The following is a 21,509-nucleotide window of genomic DNA, read 5'->3' as shown; positions in this document are numbered from 1 at the left end:
GGTGTTGCGCTATACCATATAAACAAAGCCCAGCGTTTTTTGTTTTTTTACCGATTTTCACCGAAAAATACCCAGATTTTTAAACTGATTTTCACCCGGATTTTATGTTTCCACGGATCCAAAAGTTGTTCCTGTTCGTGTGAGGTTATGTAACAGTGCCCTCTTGTGGTGAAATTCGGCATGCAAGATGGCTTTGAAAAATAAAAACCGAAAACGCTGAGCCTTGCATATAAGCTGTGTGGACAAACGCATCTAGAGCTTTGAGAATGTTAACACTGTGTCACGAAATGAGCCAAAGCAATTGAGAAAAACTAAATGAGCTCCATTTATCCCCAACTGTGTGGGGTGTGTGTGTGTGTGTGTGTGTGTGTGTGTGTGTGTGTGTGTGTGTGTGTGTGTGTGCATGCGATCGTGTTAATTTTTCTTACTTTCTCACTCAGCATTTTGTGGTCATCTCAGTAACCATGGATAATGATAAGGCAGTAGAGACAAAGCCTTGCTTTAATAAAATCTGCTCCAACAGAGCTCTGCCTTTCTCTCTGGTGCTCACTGAACACATGGCACGACGCCACAAACGCAGCAACCTGTCACCTGGGGGGGGGGATTATTGTAATCAGAACCAGCCTGATAATTAATTAAAATGTTTTCCTCTTCATCGGGCACTTAATAAAGAATTTGGATTTTGTCTCTGTGTCACTCATATCTTTTCTAGATTTTTTTCTTGTCTTGCTAGCACCACAGAACCTATGGATAATGCGGTTCAAAATCAGAACCTGCTATTTACCACAAGGTATCAAAGGCCATCTATTAGAGAGAAAACGAGATATTGCAAGATACTGCAATTTTGCTTGCATGTCCATGTATGTGTGTGTGTGTGTGTGTCTGTGTGTTCGTGCAAGTGTGTTTGTGTCATACCCAGTGAATTGTCTGCGTAATTTATCCATGACAAGATTGACAGCGTGTGGTTCTCCTCCCGGCTCAGATCAGCTATATTGGGTGCCTTGTCATTTTCCTAGATAGGCGGCATAGAAAATAAGTGATTAGGGCTGAAAATGAGAGACAGACGGGAAGACAGGCAGAGATGTGTATCGTGTATACCTGTAGAACTCTGCCTGGCAGGGGGTTCAGGAACATGAGAGATCGGTCAATGTTGGAATGGAAGTATGCCGCTGCGACATACTCTACTGCATTCAGCAAGCTTTTGGTGAAGGACACCTCAGTAGAGGAGTAATACCTATGTCTATAGGAGAAGGAGGGAGGAGGAGACAAGGCCGAGAAAACCAAAGAGAGAGAAAATTAAAAACCGCCATCCAAAGGAAATTGTATGCGCCTCACCAGCGACCATGACACACACACGTACACACTCACACACACAGACACACACACACACACACATACACATACAAACACACTTGTCTAATAAATCTTGTCTTTTCCTCTGTCTTTGACTATATATCATAAGGTCCATTTGTCATCTGTCTGTCTTTGTTTATAACACTAGCCTTGAGTGGTGTCAGAGGTTGGCACAGAATACAGTGTAATCATTACATGATTAAAGTAATCATTCTATCTTGGATGATATGCAGCAGAGGTGTCCAAAGTGGATTACTGAGACAACCAGCTCTCCATCTACATATCCATCAATCACTCATTTCATCTAATATCTAGCATCAATCATCCATCCATCTGTCTATCCAGCCAGCCAGTTGCCTGTTAGCTAATTATTTAAGTACCTGGAGTCACATGCTGCAGAGGCACGCATGGAGGCTTGGTGGGCTGCCCAGTAACGACCGTGGAGCTGGACTTGCTTCTCATCGTCAGGCAGAACGCACTCAAGGGTTGCCTTTAGACTCTTTGTACACATGCACACAAACAGAGAAATGAATAACTGATGAAAATGTACCGAAACTGTGTACATGTTAACTCAGGGCTGCAAAACATGTTTGTTGCAGAAGTTTAAGTGTGTGGGTGGGGGGGTTGCCTGGTAAAAAACATCCCATTTGGCCATGGGATCAGGGAAACGTGCAGCACAGTCAGCATAGGTGGTGCAGTAGTCCCCTTCACCAGCAGGTGCCTGCATTTTGACCTTGCAGCAACAAAAACAACAGAGGCCATAAAAATGATAATCATGATTTTGAATGAAACTTTCCACAAACAAACTCCAAATTCTCATTTGTGAAGAGATGAGAACGCCGATGTCCATCATCATTTCACAAGGAACCTGCCTGAAGTTCTTCTCCAAAGAGGCCTTGCTGCGCAGCGGACAGGAAGGGCAGCACAGAGATGAGATAATTTGCACCTGGAGGGACAGATGTGGAATTTGTTGACAATTTTGACAAATCTGACTTTTGTTTGTGAGTGTGTGTGTGTGTGTGTGTGTGTGTGTGTGTGTGTGTGTGTGTGTGTGGGTGTGTGTGGGTGTGTGTGTGTGTGTGTGTGTGTGTGTGTGTGTGTGTGTGTGTGTGTGTTCGTTCATGCCTGCATGTGTCCTACTTACAGGCCCACCAGCTTTGTGTAGAGATGCACATGGCATCCCCTGTTTGAAGACCACATGTCGTGGTTCCAGTTGGATCAGCCAGACGACCTGTAATCAGCACATTAATCTTATTGTGATTAAGATTCAATCACCTACTATCTCTGACACACCAACATACACATTTGTACACTCAAGAAGTTCTGAGTACTAAAACATTGGGCCCGTGTAATTGGACTTACAATGGCAAACAGCAGTAGCTGGGATTTTTGTATGATCAAAAGGTCAGAGGTCATATTTATGTTTTCGCTTTCATACTGACAAAAAAGTAAACCCATCAATGCTACTAAATTATATGCTAAATTTTCATTTATTACTCACAAAGTTGTTGCTCTTTGGCTTTGTAGGTGCTATATTCCATCCATTCATCTCTCCATCCATCCATTATCCATACCAAATTGACCAAATTCAGAATGGATGATAAGGCAATATTATTACAGATAACACCAAGTTGACAACTGTTATCTTACCAGAGTTTAGCTCCCATCCCAGCGTCAGTGGCAGTCCCCATACAGGGCTGTCTGTAGTGGCCATCCCCATGGCGCTCAAATAGGGATCGGTGGCAGTAGTGATCATTCTATAGAGGCTCAAACGGTCACGGAAGTGCCAAGGGTTGGGAGTGAGGACACCATTCTCTGTTGGGAGGTCAGTCAATTGGCTGGCCGACTGCTGCCAGAAGATCGGCAAACCATTCTCCACCAGCACAGCAGAGTTGGTGAAAGACACCATGCCTGCAAAGAGGACGCTAAGTGCCAGAGGACGCAGCATGGCTGGGAAGGCTGGGGACGGCGATGTAAAGCCCAAAAAGGGAACTGGAGAATCAGCAACTGAATGTTGCTTATGTACCCCTTCGTCAAACTCACAGGCTGACAAACAGACAGACAGACACGTGCATGAGTACAGATAAGAGGACTTACACCTGTGGCCATGGGCCATATAGTAAGTATGCTTGGCCCTTGAACAGCGTGAGACAGCTTTATCTATGAAAAGCTTTATCTACTGACAATCAGATAAGAGGTCAGTTTAACCAGAACGCCCTCCATTAGAGCCACCAAAAAGCCAACAGCACTTGGACATAAAATAATGTCAAAACCTACCCTGACCTAACTGAGAATATATTTCAAAAACCACATCCAAGGATGTAGGGTAGCACTCACCAATTTGAAAAAGGACAGGGACAGTGCCTCATTTTCACCAATTTATTTTGGTCATCAAAACATGCTAACGTTTTGGCCTACAGTACTGCTACAGGCCTTCATCAGAGCATATATATAATATATTTAATTCACAAATGTCACGCGCCAGCCAACAACATGTACACATCACTCTACCTCATCACTCCATAAATGATGGCACAATGTCAAAGCAAGATTGATAATAGCCAATACAGCAAATATTTTACATATACATTATTGTATTGTACTTGGGGTTGTAGTTGTAGTCAGTTTTGAACTAGCCAAAATGGAAGAAAGAAAAGAAATATCCGTTACCGTCAGAGAGAGAAGAGAATCTAATCTCTAATCTAATAATATGGAATAATAATAAAATCAATCTTATTTAGCGCTTTTCTAACACTCAGTGTCTTTACAATAAATGGGATGAAACAAGACAACAGGTAAGCATAACACAGACATACAGGGGTGGATGGGAAGGGGGGGCTACAAGAGGGAGAAGCGGCAACCACACACTATGCCAGCAGTACTCGCCAACTTAAACAGATACAAAAGGGCAAGAAAAACAAAAAACAACAGCACTGTGGACGTTGATTTTCTGCAGGGGTTTACTCCCATAGCCTATTCCCCTCCCGAGGTATCCACTAGGCAGTGGCAGTATTTAACCCATAGCTGGGGGGGGGCTGGTTCGTGGGCATCAGGGAATATCCACACACCGGTGGGCCTGCGTACCGCACGTCTAGGAGCCAGACCTCCTCTGAGTCCCTTGTAGTTCAGCCAGGGTCCAAGGTGTACCCAGTTACCGTGCGTCGTCACGAGGAGGCGCTACATAGGGCTTGCTGTTGGAGAGGCTATGTACTGGCAGGGAGAGACTTACTGCCCAGCTATCCTGTTCGCATTTCTGCTAGCCAGCGGTGAAGGTAAATAATCCATAATAATAATCATCTAATCTGAGAATCTAAGTATCTACATATCTAGGAATATTAAGATGAGAAGTAAAGGGGTAAAGGAAAAGATAAGTGTCAGTGCTAGTGAAGTAAAATAAAAACAACAGAAAACAGACAGAAGCCACACATCAGGAATCAAGAGTCGGTCTACTGTGATCTGACAGGCATGGCTCATAAACAAAAAATAACATGGATGTTGACAGAACAGGAACACCAGCTCACGCTGCATTTTTTTCAGATGCCAAATTCTATGTACAGGTTTTTACAATGCGACAGATGAGGAATAGTCAGGCCCAGATTAACACAGTGTGGTGCCCTAGGGTGACCACACTGGAAGCGCCCCCTCCTCCCACTTTACACATAAAAAAGTAAAGTTTACTATGGGCATAAAACCATATATTTACATGACCTAATAGCTAAAGTACAGGCTCCACACACACACACACACACACACACACACACACACACACACACACACACACACACACACACACACACACACACACACACACACACACACACTACCGAAAAATTAAGACCCAACCAAAAAAGCCTTACACCATAGATCATAGATAGACATGGGCCTACAACTAGCCCTCACACTGATGCTCCAATCTGAATGCAACTCGCATCCCAATGCAACACGCCATGCTAAATATCATTTCCATCATATAAATGGCCTGTATGAGGCCTTCATGCAAAACCATTAGAGTATGTTTAAAAAAAAAAAGATCACACTCATATACCAAATAAGGCAAGCCCAACGACTGTTGCAAGTAACTATTTCAACAGCTGGGTGATCATAGCCGGGGTCTCATGTATCAATCATTACTATGGGCAAATTTCTTACACACCCATGGAGTTTTTTTTAGCCCTTAGGTTTGTCTGACAGGCAGTAGCAAAGCATGACGATTTTTTTGTAATTCCTTCCTCCTAACATCTATTGTCTACCTCTTGCAATGAGCAATCACTCAGGCCTGCAAAGACATCAGTGTCAGCCAACCGGTGTCTAAAATCAGGGTTACCCAGGTTCTACATTGATCTCTGAGACAAACTTCAGGGCTAAAAAATCCCATGGGTGTGTATATTGATCGATACATGAGGCCCTTGAGGTGACGTGAATACCACATTGAGATGATGTATTGCAATGTGTAGGCAATTATAAATTATCTTTGCTTTGTTGCTCTGTTGTTATGAGTAACAAAAATTAAAGGAATGAAAACATAATAGCAACTTCATTTTCATTTCAAAATCCAAACGAAAGTGGATGTTTTTAATTTTCTAGCTTATTTTGGTTACCATTGTCGTATCCATGAACATTAGTCAACATACAGAATGTACCTTCCACGTTTAACACAACAGCCAGCCAATGCCCGTCCACGTCAGCTTTGAACGTGACGACCTTCCCAGGACAGGACATCGGTTGAAACACACGGCCACACCTACAGAACAGCGAGAGCCATGACTGGACAGTATTTTCTCTCCCCACTGGTTTGACCAGCAGGGGGCATCAGCGTCACGAGTGAGTCTCTTGTAGAAAAGGGCAGTGGGCCTTTTGCCCTTTACAAAACAAGAAAATAGCTTTTCGCTTCACATCGTCTTTCAGACCCCTTGCGTTTAACGAAATAAAGGCTTGATTTGCGAATAACAACAACGTAAAAACTGCTGGATGAACCCAGCCATAACAAATAACAAAAAACAGCAACTTAAGCCTAACCTTGTTTTTTTTTTTACTTTTAGAGGTTAAGTGAAGGGTCGTCCCACATGTAAACTCAAATACCCCCCCCCCCACATTCAACTTGTGTCCTAACTAGTCTTTGCATTTAAATAAATGCGCCGACCGTTTATGAATCCGAAAGGCCAAGGAAAGTCTGCCTTTACACCTGCCTGTCTCGCTTGCTCAATGCGTGGCCACAGGGCTTCCCTCTCCAGCTAGTATCTCTGGTCAAACCTTCAGTGAAATGGATCCCGGCATCCTTGCAGACTCCTTGGTCATCTTCCAAATGCCATCCCTGTGTTGACGTTTAGTAAACTGGATGATCCCCTGGCGGGTTCTGTTTTCCTCATGTCTTTCAAGCCGATGGACTGTGTCCACGTACTCATCCATTATTCTGGGGCGATTTTTCCGAGCAGCTGTATTCAGTTCAATTCAGTTCAATTCAAAACTTTATTGCAGACTCAGGGTCCATAACAGACAAAGACAAATAGGTAAAAGACAAACCCTAGACAATACAAACAGTAAACACAATAAATAACATAAATGGAACAAATCAGTGTCTTATAAGAAGGCAGCTATACCAGTGGTCCCACTGCTATCTATCTTATATTAGTTAAACTTCTGATGATTACATTATCAGAGTCATTGAGCCGGCAAATAAATTTATACATGAGATTTCTTAGAAGAGCCTGAAAGGTATTGATTCCTGCAGCCACAAACATTTCCCTTGCACTACACCATCTAGGTCTTCTTAGCAGTATTCTCATTGTATCATTATAAGGTACTTGAAGCCTCTGTACGCTTGGTTTTTCGTAGTTTGACTACAGGTGTGCAGTACAGAGTGTTGTACAATATGCTCTGAACAGAGACATCTTCACACTAACTGAACACATACCAAACTTGCATGAGAGTGTGTTTGCTTGCGCATACATCATGCAGCATTGCCTATAAATATCATCATCTATCATTTGTTCAGTAATTTAACGTCCAAGATATTTCACCTTATTACATACCCCAAGATTATTATCAGACAATTTAAAATCAGGAAATTTTAGATGATTGACCTCTTTGATTCTGCAGATCATGACAACACTCTTACTAGCATTGTATTTGATATCATGCTCCACACCATACACAGACATACGTATATCAAGGAGCTGCTGGAGACCAGCGCTACAGGGACTAAGAATGACAAGGTAATCTGCATACATAATATGGTTCACCAGGGTATTACCAATCATGCACCCAGGGTTACAGGCTTTCAACTGCTTGGACAAATCATCAATATATAAATTGCAGAGAACTGGAGACAGAACCCCCCCTTGTCTAACACCATTGCTAACCCCAAATGGGGCTGAAATGCTATAACCCCATTTCACTTGCATAGTCTGGTGGGCATACCAATAAGCCTGAATTCTCACACTGTATTTGGGCACCCCTCTTTGACTCAATTTAACAAACAACTTTCTATGAGTAACACGACCGAAAGCTTTAGAAGCATCAACAAAACACATAAGAACCGATGAGTTTTGGCCTCTGTATTTGTTTACAATTTCCTTTAAGGAATATATACATGAGTCAGTGCCATGCTTAGCTTTAAAACCAAACTGGTTATCCGTGGAGTTGATAAATTCATGCACTCTATCCAGCAGGATTCTTTCTAGGACTTTTGACAGTATGCTGGTTAGAGCTATAGGCCTGCTTGCGGAGCGGGAGACATGGGTTCGCGCCCCGGCTGTGGCGACGGTCTTCCAGACTGCCCCCGAATTCGCTACAGTATGAAGCCTAGATAACTACAGGCCTATAGCTCTAGCCAGCATACTGTCAAAGGTCCTAGAAAGAGCCCGTGTTCGCGGAGGATGGGGGCTCGTCAGTTTCCGAGCGCGGGCTCCTTTGGACGGTGTGGCGGGTGGGGAATCATTCATGTGTTCGAGATTCCGTTTGCTGCTGCTTGCTTCGCACTCCATAGCTTGAGCATATACCCATGCTCCGACGGGGATATGTGTCTAGGATGTTCTGCACGCGTTTTTTTTTGCGCTTCCTGCTCGCTTTTTCCCTTATTATTTTTGCATGACATGGTCACACTGATATTTTCGAGTGGTTAGTGGGGGGTAACCTGCCTAAATATCAACTTTAGAGGAGCTTTTCTACACACGCTTAGACCATGTGCAGCCCCTCGGTCCGCCATCTTGCCGAAATCGCTCCCCAAACAAAAAACAACGAAACCAATCAGTAACCAGCGGGCCAGCCCCTTCCCCCGCTCCACCAACCACAGACACGCACACTAACCGACATAACAAACATTCCCGTGATTGGCAGAGAGCAGGGGGAATCAGCACTCCCAACAGTACAGGTCTCTACAGTATCATTGGCGCAGCATCTCTTGTGAATCGGACCATGAGACGGGGTAGATAGTTTGCAAGTGATGCGCAATTCATGACGCTATCAGCGACCGCAGTCCATTCGTTGTTAATTCGCCTGTCAATACAGAGTGAATCTTAAAAAAAAACGAAACATTCGCAGATAGAAACAGATGAAAGAGGAGGGGGTGTCAACAGATAATTACAATAGGAACACTTGCAATTAAATGATCTTTCAAATCAAACATCCCAAGATATGAGTTAAAGCTACTGTTATTGCAACTGCATTTATTTATTTATTTTCAACTCGGACGTAGCTTAAACATGTCATGTGATATGCTATTTAGTACACTTTAACAACAAATATTAATGAGACCACTGCAGAAAATTGCGGATAAACAATCCAGGAATTCACATTACCGACATTGCCGCTGACCATCCCTGTAACAAATTGGCCATAGAACATTGCCCATACACGGTCCAGCCATAAACTAGGATTTGACTTAGTCCGTTTTTTTTTTGGATTTGAAGACGTCACGTGACAGTGGGGCGACGGAGAACCAGGAAACGTATCGCGGCTGCACGTCTCCAGAAGGTAAACTCGAAATAACAAACAATTTCAGCATTTGCTTACTATTGACATAGATGAGCAGTGAGGGTGCACGACCCGGTTCGGTTATGTGTGGTTCGGTAGGAGAGCATGAGGTGGTTAATGTTATAACCCAACGAGAAAGTTTCCAAATGTGTTGCTCTGCTCCGATCTCTGCACCTCCCTGGTTTGTTCGCAACGAAGAGATAATAAATGCGTTATTTGGACACGACATCGGTGTTTTTGAAAAGTGAAAGTGCTTAAAGGTGACCTGTTTATCCTCCTTGTCAAAATAAAGCGTTTCGGGATTTCCGCATTTGGAAAGAGAGAGGGACAGAGAGAGAGGTAGTGAGAGAAGGGCAGAGAGGTACAAAGACAGTGAGAGGTTGAGAGAGAGAGAGAGAGAGAGAGAGAGAGAGAGAGAGAGAGAGAGGGGTAGAGAAAGTGAGAGGGGTAGAGAGGGGTTTGAATGTCCAAGTCCTGATTTAAAGCTATGAAATTCAACTATGCAGCTTTACAATAAGGAGGATATCCTTTAATCGTGAGTAATACCTCTGCTTGGATCGTTTAAACGTTGGAAGTGATATTTATTTTAATATTCTTATGATCAACTCAGGAAGTCCATCTTCATAAATTCAAATGCCAAAAAATAAAAACAAACATCTGCATCCGGGGGTTCAGGTCTCTGTCATGCTCGGTGGTTGCATATGTCTGTCAAAAATATCATTACAAAAAAAAAAAACTGCAGGCTACATCTTCAATAGGTGTTAGCAACAGTGAACTCATTACTTGTTTTGGAAATGTTTACTTTTAAAAATTCAAAAAGTATACTAACTTTGGGGGACTAAAGATGTAGTAATAAGTACATAAAGTATGCGACTATATTAAGTCAACATTTTATTTAAAGTACACATAAAAAATCTTATTGTCAATTTTGTAAAAGTATTAAGTATGCAATGAGGCTAACACATACTGTTGTCAATCATACCTTTTGCAAGAACAACAAAGGTCAAATAAAAATACACATCTTATTTCTAAGGGAACTGGCCTCTTGGTTTCTTACAACATGGATTGCTGGCTGATGGAACAAGTGACTGAAAAGGTGATTGGTATCTGTTTGATTAAGCCTAAATGACAACAACACAGAATGAGTGAGAGAAGAGCGGTCCAGTCACAGTGTCGAATCCTGTTAACCACGAGGTTAATCTGCGTTCTAGCTTACTGGCTGTGAGAGAGATGGCCACGCCAAATATCTAAAAAAAATTGTCTGGCTATTTCCATCTCCACAGCGGAATCAAAAAGGAGGAACTCAACAGGGGCCCGAGCTTTCTAACTGATTTGTTAACAAATCAACTAACAGTGTTTTGGTGTGTGTGTTTTATAGATTTCCACAATGGCCTATCAGGCTGGAATCCCAGAAGAGCCGAGTGTTCTGGCTCAAAACATCGGCTCCAACATCCACAAGATTACACTACTGAGTAATACACACACACACACACACACACACACACACACACACACACACACACACACACACACACACACACACACACACCTTAAGAGATTTGTTTTGGTGGGATGCATACAGGCCCAAAGACATGCACACAACACTCTCAAAAAGGGGGCATACTAGTAAAAATAACTAACATCATCAATGTGAAAAGTATTTAGTTCACTGTTTTGATCAAGATTACTGAAATATCTCATTTGCAAAAAAGTAAGGAATTGGGGAGTTATAGGTGTGTTTCTGTAGAGTATAAAGAAAGACAGGAATCAACAATCATAAAGTGTTAATATCTATATATGCTGCAGCTGGACTCTACCAAGTTCAACTTCATTATCATGTTCATGGTATATGAATTCATACATTATATACACAATGTAGAATAACACGATAACACAACAATGTAAGGTGCATATGGGTGCATCACCTGTGCATCAGCCTGACTGCCTGTGGAAAGAAACTATTACTGAGACAGGTGGGGTGTGATTTGATGCTCTGGTAACGTTTTTTAGATGGAAGAGAACAGAAGATGAGCGGGGTGGCTGGTGTCCTTAATGATGTTTTGGGCTTTCCTTTTGCGGCGAGTGGTGTAAATATTGTGAAGTTGAGGTAGTTCCATGTTAATGATGTTTGCTCCTGTCTTTACAGTCCAGAGCAGACTCTACCATATAGTATTCAAAAGTTGCATTCGTAGGAGACAAGAGCACACAGAGCACCAACTCCATTATCCACAAGACCGGACTGATGTGACACAAATAAATGCACATACACTCTCGTATGCTGACACACACAAACACACACGTACAAAGATAGCAATACACATATGCAAGACTTGTCACAATGTTGTATTTTCAATTCTTACCGAGCAGCGTCTGCAAGATTTCTGTGCACGCGTTATTTTTGTTTCTCTGTCCTCTCTCCCCAGCGTCAGAGCTGCAGAGAGGAGTGTCTCATCTGGGAACGGAGCAGGACAGCAGCCAGCTACGACAGACACTGTGAGTTACAGGGCTCCGTGTAGGGGCATGGGGCGAGGACCAATCAGTTGCTATGGCAATAAAATCAATAATGGTGATGATAATAATAATCATGATGATTAAGTTAAATTGTCTAGAACTTTTCGAAAAGTACACAAGGATCTGTTAGAATTAATATAGCAAATGTGTGCCTTGAACGTGGGAGAGGCACGAGGCATGAACAAGAGGGAGCTGAGCCGGAAGGCAAAGCTCTCAAATTACCAGTCAATCTTCGTTCCAACCCTCACCTATGGTCATGAGCTTTGGGTAGTGACGAAAGGGTGAGATCACGGATACAAGTGGCTGAAATGAGTTTCCTCCGTAGGGTGTCTGGTCTCAGCCTTAGAGATAGGGTGAGGAGCTCGGACATCCAGAGGAAGCTCGGAGTAGAGCCGCTGCTCCTTCGCGTTGAAAGGAGCCAGTTGAGGTGGTTTGGGCATCTGATTAAGATGCCACGTGGGCGCCTTCCTTTGGAGGTTTTCTGGGCACGTCCAACTGGGGGGAGGCCCCGGGGTAGACCCAGAACTCACTGGAGGGATTAAATGTCTAGTCTGGCCTGGGAACGCCTTGGGATCCCCCAGGAGGAGCTGAAGGGTGTTGCCCTACTTAGCTTGCTGCCACCGCGACCTGACCACGGGGAAGCGGCTGATGATGAGATGAGCGACATGTACCTTGAATGGCAGATATCACGGCAGGAAACTCACTTCGGTCATCCATATGTTACAAGAGTCAGCAGTAACAACTATCTGAAAGAATTGCTGTTTTTTAATTCCCTTATTGTTTCAAACACTGGGAATCATTTGGCATTACACAACATGTGACTTTACAGGAGTCCTTTTGGAGATCACGCATCTTGAACTTTGTCATTTTAGCTATCAAGTTTTATTGTAGGCTGACTTGCTGTGCTGATGCTGTTGACAGACAAAGAGATTTCTGATGACGTGATATTGACAGCTTGGGTGATTAATTACCGTGTTCAAAACCCCGCCCCATCATGAGCCTGTCAGTCAGTTTTGTCTCAACATGCAGTGATGCTGCAGGCGAGTCACAACCGCCACATTATGGAACAGACAGCCTGTTTTAATATCCATGCAAACATTATGATGACAGGTACCCTGCTGAAAACACGGTAGCAGTCCAGACATTGGGCAATAAGAGTAGTAACAAATTTGGTGTGCTAGATTCCTGCCGTCACTGCCATCCCCCCAAAGTGCAGTGTGTTTTCCTGCCGCATATATAACGTTATTAGTCCTATCCATACTGCGTGTCTCAGTTTGGAGAAGGAGCAAGCTTCAAGAAAATGATTAAATTTTTCAGTATAGTGATGTCAAAAAAGTGAAACTTGAACCAAAACTACGTACATACACACAGTGTGTGTGTGTGTGTGTGTGTGTGTGTGTGTGTGTGTGTGTGTGTGTGTGTATGTGTTCGGGTCTATTTATATCCATTTCTCTGTTAATGACTGCAGTTTTTTTGTGCCTCACCAGTTTCGATTCAGATTGTAGCTGTATTTTAGGGTGAAGTTATTCTGTCTGTGGTTTGCAGGCAACAGAAACAGCAGCAGGGTAACCAGCTGGCCAAGGAGACAGACCGATTGATCAAGGCGTTCAGCTCATTGCCCGTTGGTCCTGATCAGGTATCACAACACCCTTTAGTAACCCCTTCATAGCTACTATTTCAGGGAAAAAAAGCTTAAATCTGAGTTCCCTGCATAGAAAACCGGTCAGAGCATCATGGTAGTGTTTACTTTGTACCTGAACTGGTTAGGTATAATTACTGACCCAAGTCCATGTCTTAACCTGCTAAACACAAACCATTCAAAGATTTGGTGTGTGTGGGTGTGTGTGTGTGCGCTGTGCATGTGTGTGTTAGCGGCAGAGAAAGCTACAGAAAGAGCGTCTGGTGAATGATTTCTCCAGTGCCCTTAACAGCTTCCAGAAGACTCAGCGTCAAGTGGCTGACAGAGAAAGAGAGTTTGTTGCCAGAGTCAGAGCCAGCTCCAGAGTATCGGTGAGTACCGAACGATGAGTTACTATATCAGAACCTTCTTAGCCCTGGATGTGACAAGGCACATGAATGATTAAACGATGTTGTCAAAAGACGCCAACGAGTAAATGACAATGATGGAGTCAAACCAACGATAGGAAGACTTCAGTGGGTGAGCAGCCGATGAAGATACAAGATAACATTAAACAATAATCAAAACATTTTTTTTTTATTATCACTGAGCCCAGTGACTGCTGGGATAGGCTCCAGCATCCCGCGACCCTGAGAGCAGGATAAGCGGGTTGGATAATGGATGGATGGATGAGTAAACGCTCTTATTTGCAATGTATCAGTAAAAAGCAAACAAGTTAAACATATAAGGCAAACAAATCATACAATTTGTTTGTTTAGTATAATTTGTACCTCTAAATGGAGCCATATTACTCTTCAACTTCAAGATATTCATGAAGTGCAAAGCCTGGTATTATATCCGGAGGCATATTGTGTGTTGTCGCCCCCTGCCGGCAGAAATAAATAAGGACTACAAAAAAAACTTGACTGTGCCTAAAACTACATTTTGTACTAGTATACTGCTAACTACATACTCAAGGAGTAATTAAACCGTAGATTATAAAAAAAAGACTGCAGTATATTCAAAAGGAACATCATCCCTCCAGATGGCCTTTTCATCCCTCTTGCAAAAATCGCCTTTGTTTGAACTGTCTCCTTTATCAAACTGTATCAGTGGCAAATAATGCAAGAAGACAGCGAAGGCAACCTGATTCAATGGCATAGCTGAGGTAAATACTACTTGCAAGCCATGTGGTTTACTATCTCCCACCTCTCATTCAGTCGAGTTCTATGACAAGTGATTCCTCACAATCATACTCAGACTCTGAGAAAACGACTTGGATGCATATAGATCACACACAGATACACCTACAGAATAATTCATATGCAGTAAATGAAGTTTATTTAAATGGTTAATCTGTAAATAATAAAGCACTTAAATGTATAAATGGACAGAGCCACATTTGTTTGACGCTATGCGACCACAATACATTATGGGACATCGGCTGCAAACTCAGAAATTCTTGCTAATGTAGTATGCATCCCAGCACTTCTTGTATACATGACATCAGTACACTACTTAGTGTTAACATGTTTAATACTCATTTTACATCACAGTAAGTGTGTTGTGTATGTGGTGTCAGACACAGCCCCTTGTCTCCATTCTGGGGCCTGTCCCACAGAGGAAGTTAAAGTTAGGATACGAGTATCATTTTGCATAAAATGACATGCCAAGTAATATGGTTATGCTGCCGTGGCTATCAAAGATTATGAATTTAGGGGACTCTCGCACTATGTCAGGTGCGAAAGAGGTAGAACAGTGCAGGTTACAGCTACGATATGCAACAATGGCTTTCTCCTGTGGATGTAGGGCCATATCTGGCTATGGCCCTACGTCCACAGAAGCACACTATATTCAAGTGTTCCCCCATTTAAACATAACAGTAATAGCAAGTTGTTTAGAGTGGACCACTGGTTTTAGTATTAAGCCAAGCATAAAGGTCATAGATAGTTATCAAGAATTGGCCTATTTACCTTCGGTTGTGACTCATACACAGTGTAACCTACCTGGCAGCTGCCTTGAGCTATGTTGTTGTTTTGTGCTTTAGACTGGCTGTTTGCCTGCCATATTTTGCAGTGTGCCTGTCCTGTGTGAGCGTGTTGTTGAGCCTGAATATTTGTAAGGGCTCCGGCTATAGGGGGGGACCCATGGGTGGTGAGTCAGTAAAAAATACTTTGAAGTGAATACCAGAGACAACAACCAGATGGGAAGTAACTACATGAGAGGTTTACGATTAATCAATCATATAACTCTGACACTTCTAAACTAACTCAAAAACAAGTTGTTTTTTTTTAGTTATGTGATATTCTTTGTGGGTTTGTTGTGACATTAACAGATTTGCTTGATAAATGGGTAGTCTGGAGGTTATTGTGGGAGGACTTACTTTGAGCTGAAGGTTTACAGAGTAAACTTTACTTTGGAGGTTGATTTCATCCTACAGCAGCACCTTGTTACACTTCTTTTGCGACACAGCTAGATGTTTATAACCCGCTGGTTATCAACGGGCGTTTTGGCAATTCTGATATACACCTGGTTGTACACGCTGGTTAGGGGCATGTGAGCATTACAACACCTTGTACCATTTGTATATTGTATGTTTTTTGCGTAAGATAAGATGTACTTTTATTACTCCCTGTGGGGAAATTCATCCTCTGCATTTAAACCATCCCAACACATGCTGGTAGCAGTGGGCAGCTGACATGCAGCACCCGGGGACCAACTCCAGTTCTTCTTTCCATTGCCTTGCTTAGAGGCACAGGCAGGAGTATTAACCCTAACATGCATGTCTTTTTGATGGTGGGAGGAAACCGGAGCACCCGGAGAAAACCCATGCAGACATGGAGAGAACATGCAAACACCACACAGAAAAGACCTGGGAGTGCCTGGGGTTCAAACCCAGTACCTTCTTGCTGTGAGGCAACAGTGCTAACCACTGGACAACCATGTTGCACCAGCACAGAATGACTTTTTAAGTATTGCTGTTCTTCACTCGGACTTCTGAAATGCTATCATGTCTTTTCAACAGACAGGCCAGCCTGAAGACAGCCATGGACAAGGGTTGCCTCTACAAAGGTAGGTTGTTTTTTTCTGGTGTTTAACATCATCAACATCATCATCAGTAGAATTAATAGTGGTAGAAATAATAGTAGTAGTAAGGGCAATTTGAAGTAGCATTGGTATTTATATAACCCTAAAGATGTTATATATCAGAGGTAAGAGTTTAGAACCAGATTTCTTTGCCTTCAGCCCATCAAGTAATAATTATGGTACAATCATTTGTTTCATTGGCGAATTTTTTTTTTCTATTTTTTTATTAGACATTTTCAGAAATTGATACTAATGAATACAAGCTCTATGAAAACATCCACTTTAATACCTTCATAAGCATCAGCTGACATGCCATCCAGGAAATTCTTAATCACATTTTTGTTCTTTTTTTCCCTCTATGGTTTCTAACACTAACTGAAAAACCATCACCATAGCAGACCGTCATCATTACTATGATTTTTAGCCTTACATATTTACATTCTGGTCATTAAAAGGGTCCTTTCTCATTCTTATTAGTATGTTGGTGATATTTTGACTGACTGCATGTTTCCATTGTCCCAGTGAATCCCAAATGCAGGCACAGACTGAGGCCATCACTGAAGAGGACCTGATGCTGATCCAGGAGAGAGAGTCTGCCATCAGGCAACTAGAGGTGCAAATGACATGCATCATCATCATCATTATATCATACATCCATATTCACAGATCTGGGTCAATTTTTGTACAGGATACACTGTACACAAACTGTCAACTTTATTTTTGTCAGTATGGTAAAGACATCACTAATAATCAATGATATGTAATATGCCATCTGATTTTCCATACAGTTTGACATCACAGATATGGGTGACGGTCTAGACTAGAGGACCCTTAATAAATGAAAAATAATTTTGCTATTTTTCTTACATTTTGACATCATTTACATCAATGATATCTTAAATGACCCCTTGTAGATAAGATCTTTTGTTTTCCTTTTTGGCTTATCAGTCCGACATCACAGACATCAATGACATCTTCAAGGACCTAGGAATGATGGTCCATGAGCAGGGGGACATGATAGGTGAGCGCACAAACACTTCACCTGTTGCCATACATAACCTATCTGTCTGTTTGATATTTACCTGTCTATATTATATACACATGGTGAGGATGCAAGGAGTAGAGGTGACGAAAGTGTATGAGTTTAAATACTTGGGGTCAACTGTCCAAAGTAACGGGGAGTGAAGAAGAGAGTGCAGGCAGGGTGGAATGGGTGGAGAAGAGTATCAGGAGTGATTTGCGACAGAAGGGTACCAGCAAAAGTAAAAGGGAAGGTTTACAAGATGGTAGTGAGACCAGCTATGTTATATGGTTTGGAGACAGTGGCACTGATGAAAAGACAGGAGGCGGAGCTGGAGGTGGCAGAGTTGAAGATGCTAAGATCTTCATTGGGAGTGACGAAGAAGGACAAGATTAGGAATGAGTATATTAGAGGGACAGCTCAGGTTGGACGGTTTGAAGACGAAGCAAGAGAGGCAAGATTGAGATGGCTTGGACATGTGTGGAGGAGAGAGCTGGGTATATTGGGAGAAGGATGCTGAATATGGAGCTGCCAGGGAAGAGGAAAAGTAGAAGACCAAAGAGGAGGTTTATGGATGTGGTGAGAGAAGACATGGAGGTGGCTGGTAGGACAGAGGAAGATGCAGAGGACAGGAAGAAATGGAAATAGATGATCCGCTGTGGTGACCCCTAATGGGAGCAGCCAAAAGTAGTAGATATTATATACACATACCAACAACTTTTTAATTTTCTGTTTTTGAATTTCCACTGAGGGACTGGTGAGCAAATTGTACTTCACAGCGAGAAACTTATGAGCCCAAAGGGTTTCAAGAATGTTTTGTGGTATCACAACAACATAATTTGTCAGAACTGAAAAACAATTTGTAATGAATAAAGGCTTTTTAGCCTTTGTGACAAATGCTTTCTTTTAAGAAATAATGCATGCATGAATGTTTATGAATCATTATGCTTCAAATAATCATTTAAGAGCACTAATCTGAAATCATAGGGGTGAAAATCAGCATTCGGTGTCAATGTTGGCAGTTCTGCAGGGTTGTGCTGGCAACTCGCATACAGGCTTTTTTTAAATTTTATTTTTTTACTGGAAGTCGTAAGTCATTGAGGTTGATTATCGCCGGTCTAAAAAGTTATCTTCTGCTGCACAAAGACTAACTCATTACATTTTTGACCTGAAAATGAGGGTTTACAATGGGGAGATGATTGTTGAGAACTACAAGTGCTGCAGATGCTCAGCCAGTACTAACGACTCTGAACACGATGCACAAAAGCTATCTCTGCTCTTGTAATGACTAGAGGGAAAATATCAACCAGAAGCTCTCTGAATGTTTCGCAAATAGGAAAAATTTACACAAACAGAGCAAATGAAAGACCCATATGCTCCTTAATATACCAGGGAGATATGCTTGGGTGGTTGCTCTAAGCAGTGCATGTACACCGTTTACCATCTGTCGGCCTTTACTGAAACTAACGTGTCTATATATACACCACTTCATCCATGTACCCATCTGATAAAGAGGGATGTGAGATCACTTACGTTGACTTCTGCTCACCCATCTGCACCGGTGTCATAGTAAAAGCTTGTGTATGCTGTGTCTGTGTTTTGTAGACAGTATAGAAGCCAACGTGGAGCATGCTGACGTTAATGTGCAGAATGCCACTCAGCAGCTGGCACGCGCAGCGGACTACCAGGTAAAAAAAAAAAAAAGAAAGATAAAAGAGAGGAGAAAACAGGAATGGGGAAAATTTTAAATTTGTCAGCAGACTTATAATCAGAGAAGTGAGATCACGTGCTGATTCAGATCCTCACACTGGCTGCAGAAATATAAGGGGGGCAGTTAATTGGATATGCCCGCCCAACAGACAATATAAATCTGCTCCAATTAAATCGCTGAGTAAGCATCTAGTGATTGGCTGCACTTGCTTGTGTGTGTGTGTGTGTGTGTGTGTGTGTTTCCAAGGCTTTGAGTCCTGAATGCATTGGAGATGTTAGTGTTACAATGTTACAGTTTCATTTAGCAGACACTTTTATCCAAAGATGGAAAATCCAGATCTTTTATCCAAAAATCTTTTTTATTTTTTCATAATTTTATTATATTTTTATATGTTTTTTATATATTTTATAAATATTTATGTATTTATTTTATTTTTATATTTTTTATATTTATATTTTATCTTATTTTTATTTTATTTCTTTATTTGTCTTTGATTTTATTTATCTCTTATTTTTCATTTATATTATTTTTATTTTTAAAATCTTTTATCCAAAGATAGTGAAGGAGGATGGGTGATCACAAAATACAAGAAATAATAACTGAGAAATCAAACAAAAAACCTGTTGTGTTCATTTTTGTCCCAGCGGAGCTCCCGTAAGAAGATGTGCATCCTGATGATTGTGTTGGCTGTACTCGGCGTCGTCGTAGGACTCATCATCTGGGGGTCCATCAAAGCATGAGGATCTCTTTCTATACTTGTCTTCTGCTGACTCGTCTCCATCTGGAGAGCTGTTATACATCAAATGACTCAGTTGCATCAAATGGGAAGGACATGCACAGATCACTTTTTATCTGTCTTTCTTTTCTTTTTTTTGTCCGTCTGTCAGCTCAGTTTTTTGTTTTTTTAACTGTCATTTTAAAAACACTCCTCACTTGAAATAATCTGAACCCGCAGTACACATTTAACTTTTTCATTCTTCTTCGTTTTTCCAGCATATAATCAAAATGTAAAGATCTGCATTCTTTTACTTTCCATGAAATTATCGAGTGCTTGTAGCTCATCTCTTGTTTTCGCAAATGATTTTAAGTAGTTTTTTCACATGTACTTAAAATGACATTCAGATGTGGCGTGATGCAAAGTGACAGGAGAGCATGTAAATACTTCACTTGAGCAGGATCTTGTCTTACCCGTGGCAGTTTTCAGCCATGTTGGCTACACAGACCTCCCCTGTGGTTGCTGCTCAGTATCTGGTGTTTCTTTGCTTGCTGGCCAGAATGTCCAGAGTCTCGCCATGATGATGTTATTTGTTGTGGGGGGACATTGGTACATAATTTACTGCCAACATCAGCTAGCTCTTTCAAAGCATAAGACGAGCAAGTAGCCAGGCCAGGTCAGGCTAGGCTAGGCCAGGTCAGGCTAGGCTAGGCTAGGCTAGGGTTGAATAACTGTAATATGTATAATGTAATTCAAACTGCAATGTGTGTCATAGGTGGAGCATCCACTCATATTTGATCTCTTACTGCATCTGATATGGCAACTATTGTGCCACATTTTTAGTTAGTGTGAAGAAAATTCACTGCCTGAGATTATTTGGATTTTCTGCCAGTGGATCTTCCTTTGTAATACGAATGATAATATACAGATAGTGAGTCCAAATCAAATGTTAGGACTATATGTCACACTCAATAGTTGTATTTGCCAAACATTCCACTTATTCGGATGGAATTTGTGGTTGGACTTTAGGGGTAGTTTGCCCTTTTGTTTGCACAAATTGTTCGGCTTTTTAACTATAAAATGGATTGATTGCATTTAAACCTGTTCAATGAAGCGAGTTACCAGCTAATTTCTGCTGAGTATGAAAATAACTGCTGACCAGGATCAAATGGTATTTGTCATTTTAATGGTTTGTTTTGGCCTCCTTTGGTGGGGGATGAGTTTCAGGTGCCACATCGAACGATACAATAATAGGTAGGACGTTTTAAGTGTCACAAAACCAATTTATCCTATTTTTCTGTGATAACACTATCTGAATCCTTCTGGTGTTGTGTGTCAACTGTCAACCCAACTGGTGGCCCAAACAGGTGTGACAGAATGACCTGTATTTTTAAGATGGTTATTTTAAGCTGCCTATCTGAATAAAGTGAAGGAATTCAAACTGTAGTGAAGAGTCGTTTCTACTTTGAATGCAAGTGATCTGATTTTTTTTTTAGCCACTTCGAGTCAAAATTGCTTTCAC

At 41.8% G+C, this 21,509-nt stretch overlaps 2 protein-coding genes across 2 annotated transcripts; one reads left to right on the top strand and one right to left on the bottom strand.

Annotated features, from left to right (window-relative positions):
* Positions 1 to 436: 436 nt before the first annotated feature.
* Positions 437 to 3,301, bottom strand: LOC130124834 (protein LEG1 homolog). The gene is made up of 8 exons (XM_056294181.1): positions 3,004 to 3,301; positions 2,498 to 2,584; positions 2,226 to 2,299; positions 1,982 to 2,086; positions 1,734 to 1,852; positions 1,099 to 1,240; positions 916 to 1,012; positions 437 to 591 (listed from the first exon to the last, which is right to left on the bottom strand). Exons 1-8 carry the CDS (start codon positions 3,299 to 3,301, stop codon positions 437 to 439), a joined length of 1,077 nt encoding a protein of 358 aa, XP_056150156.1.
* Positions 3,302 to 9,274: 5,973 nt separating this feature from the next.
* On the top strand, positions 9,275 to 21,423 carry stx7l (syntaxin 7-like). The gene is made up of 10 exons (XM_056294713.1): positions 9,275 to 9,324; positions 10,703 to 10,796; positions 11,748 to 11,817; positions 13,381 to 13,471; positions 13,708 to 13,845; positions 16,479 to 16,525; positions 17,063 to 17,153; positions 17,489 to 17,561; positions 19,167 to 19,249; positions 19,917 to 21,423. The coding sequence occupies exons 2-10, from the start codon at positions 10,712 to 10,714 to the stop codon at positions 20,010 to 20,012; spliced, it is 774 nt and encodes a 257-aa protein (XP_056150688.1). The 5' UTR covers positions 9,275 to 9,324; positions 10,703 to 10,711; the 3' UTR covers positions 20,013 to 21,423.
* Positions 21,424 to 21,509: the final 86 nt, after the last annotated feature.

Source organism: Lampris incognitus, chromosome 15, assembly GCF_029633865.1.
Source record: "Lampris incognitus isolate fLamInc1 chromosome 15, fLamInc1.hap2, whole genome shotgun sequence".
NCBI lineage: Eukaryota > Metazoa > Chordata > Actinopteri > Lampriformes > Lampridae > Lampris > Lampris incognitus.
The sequence above is the reverse complement of the archived record's forward strand: the minus strand, read 5'-3'. Positions and strand labels throughout refer to the sequence as shown.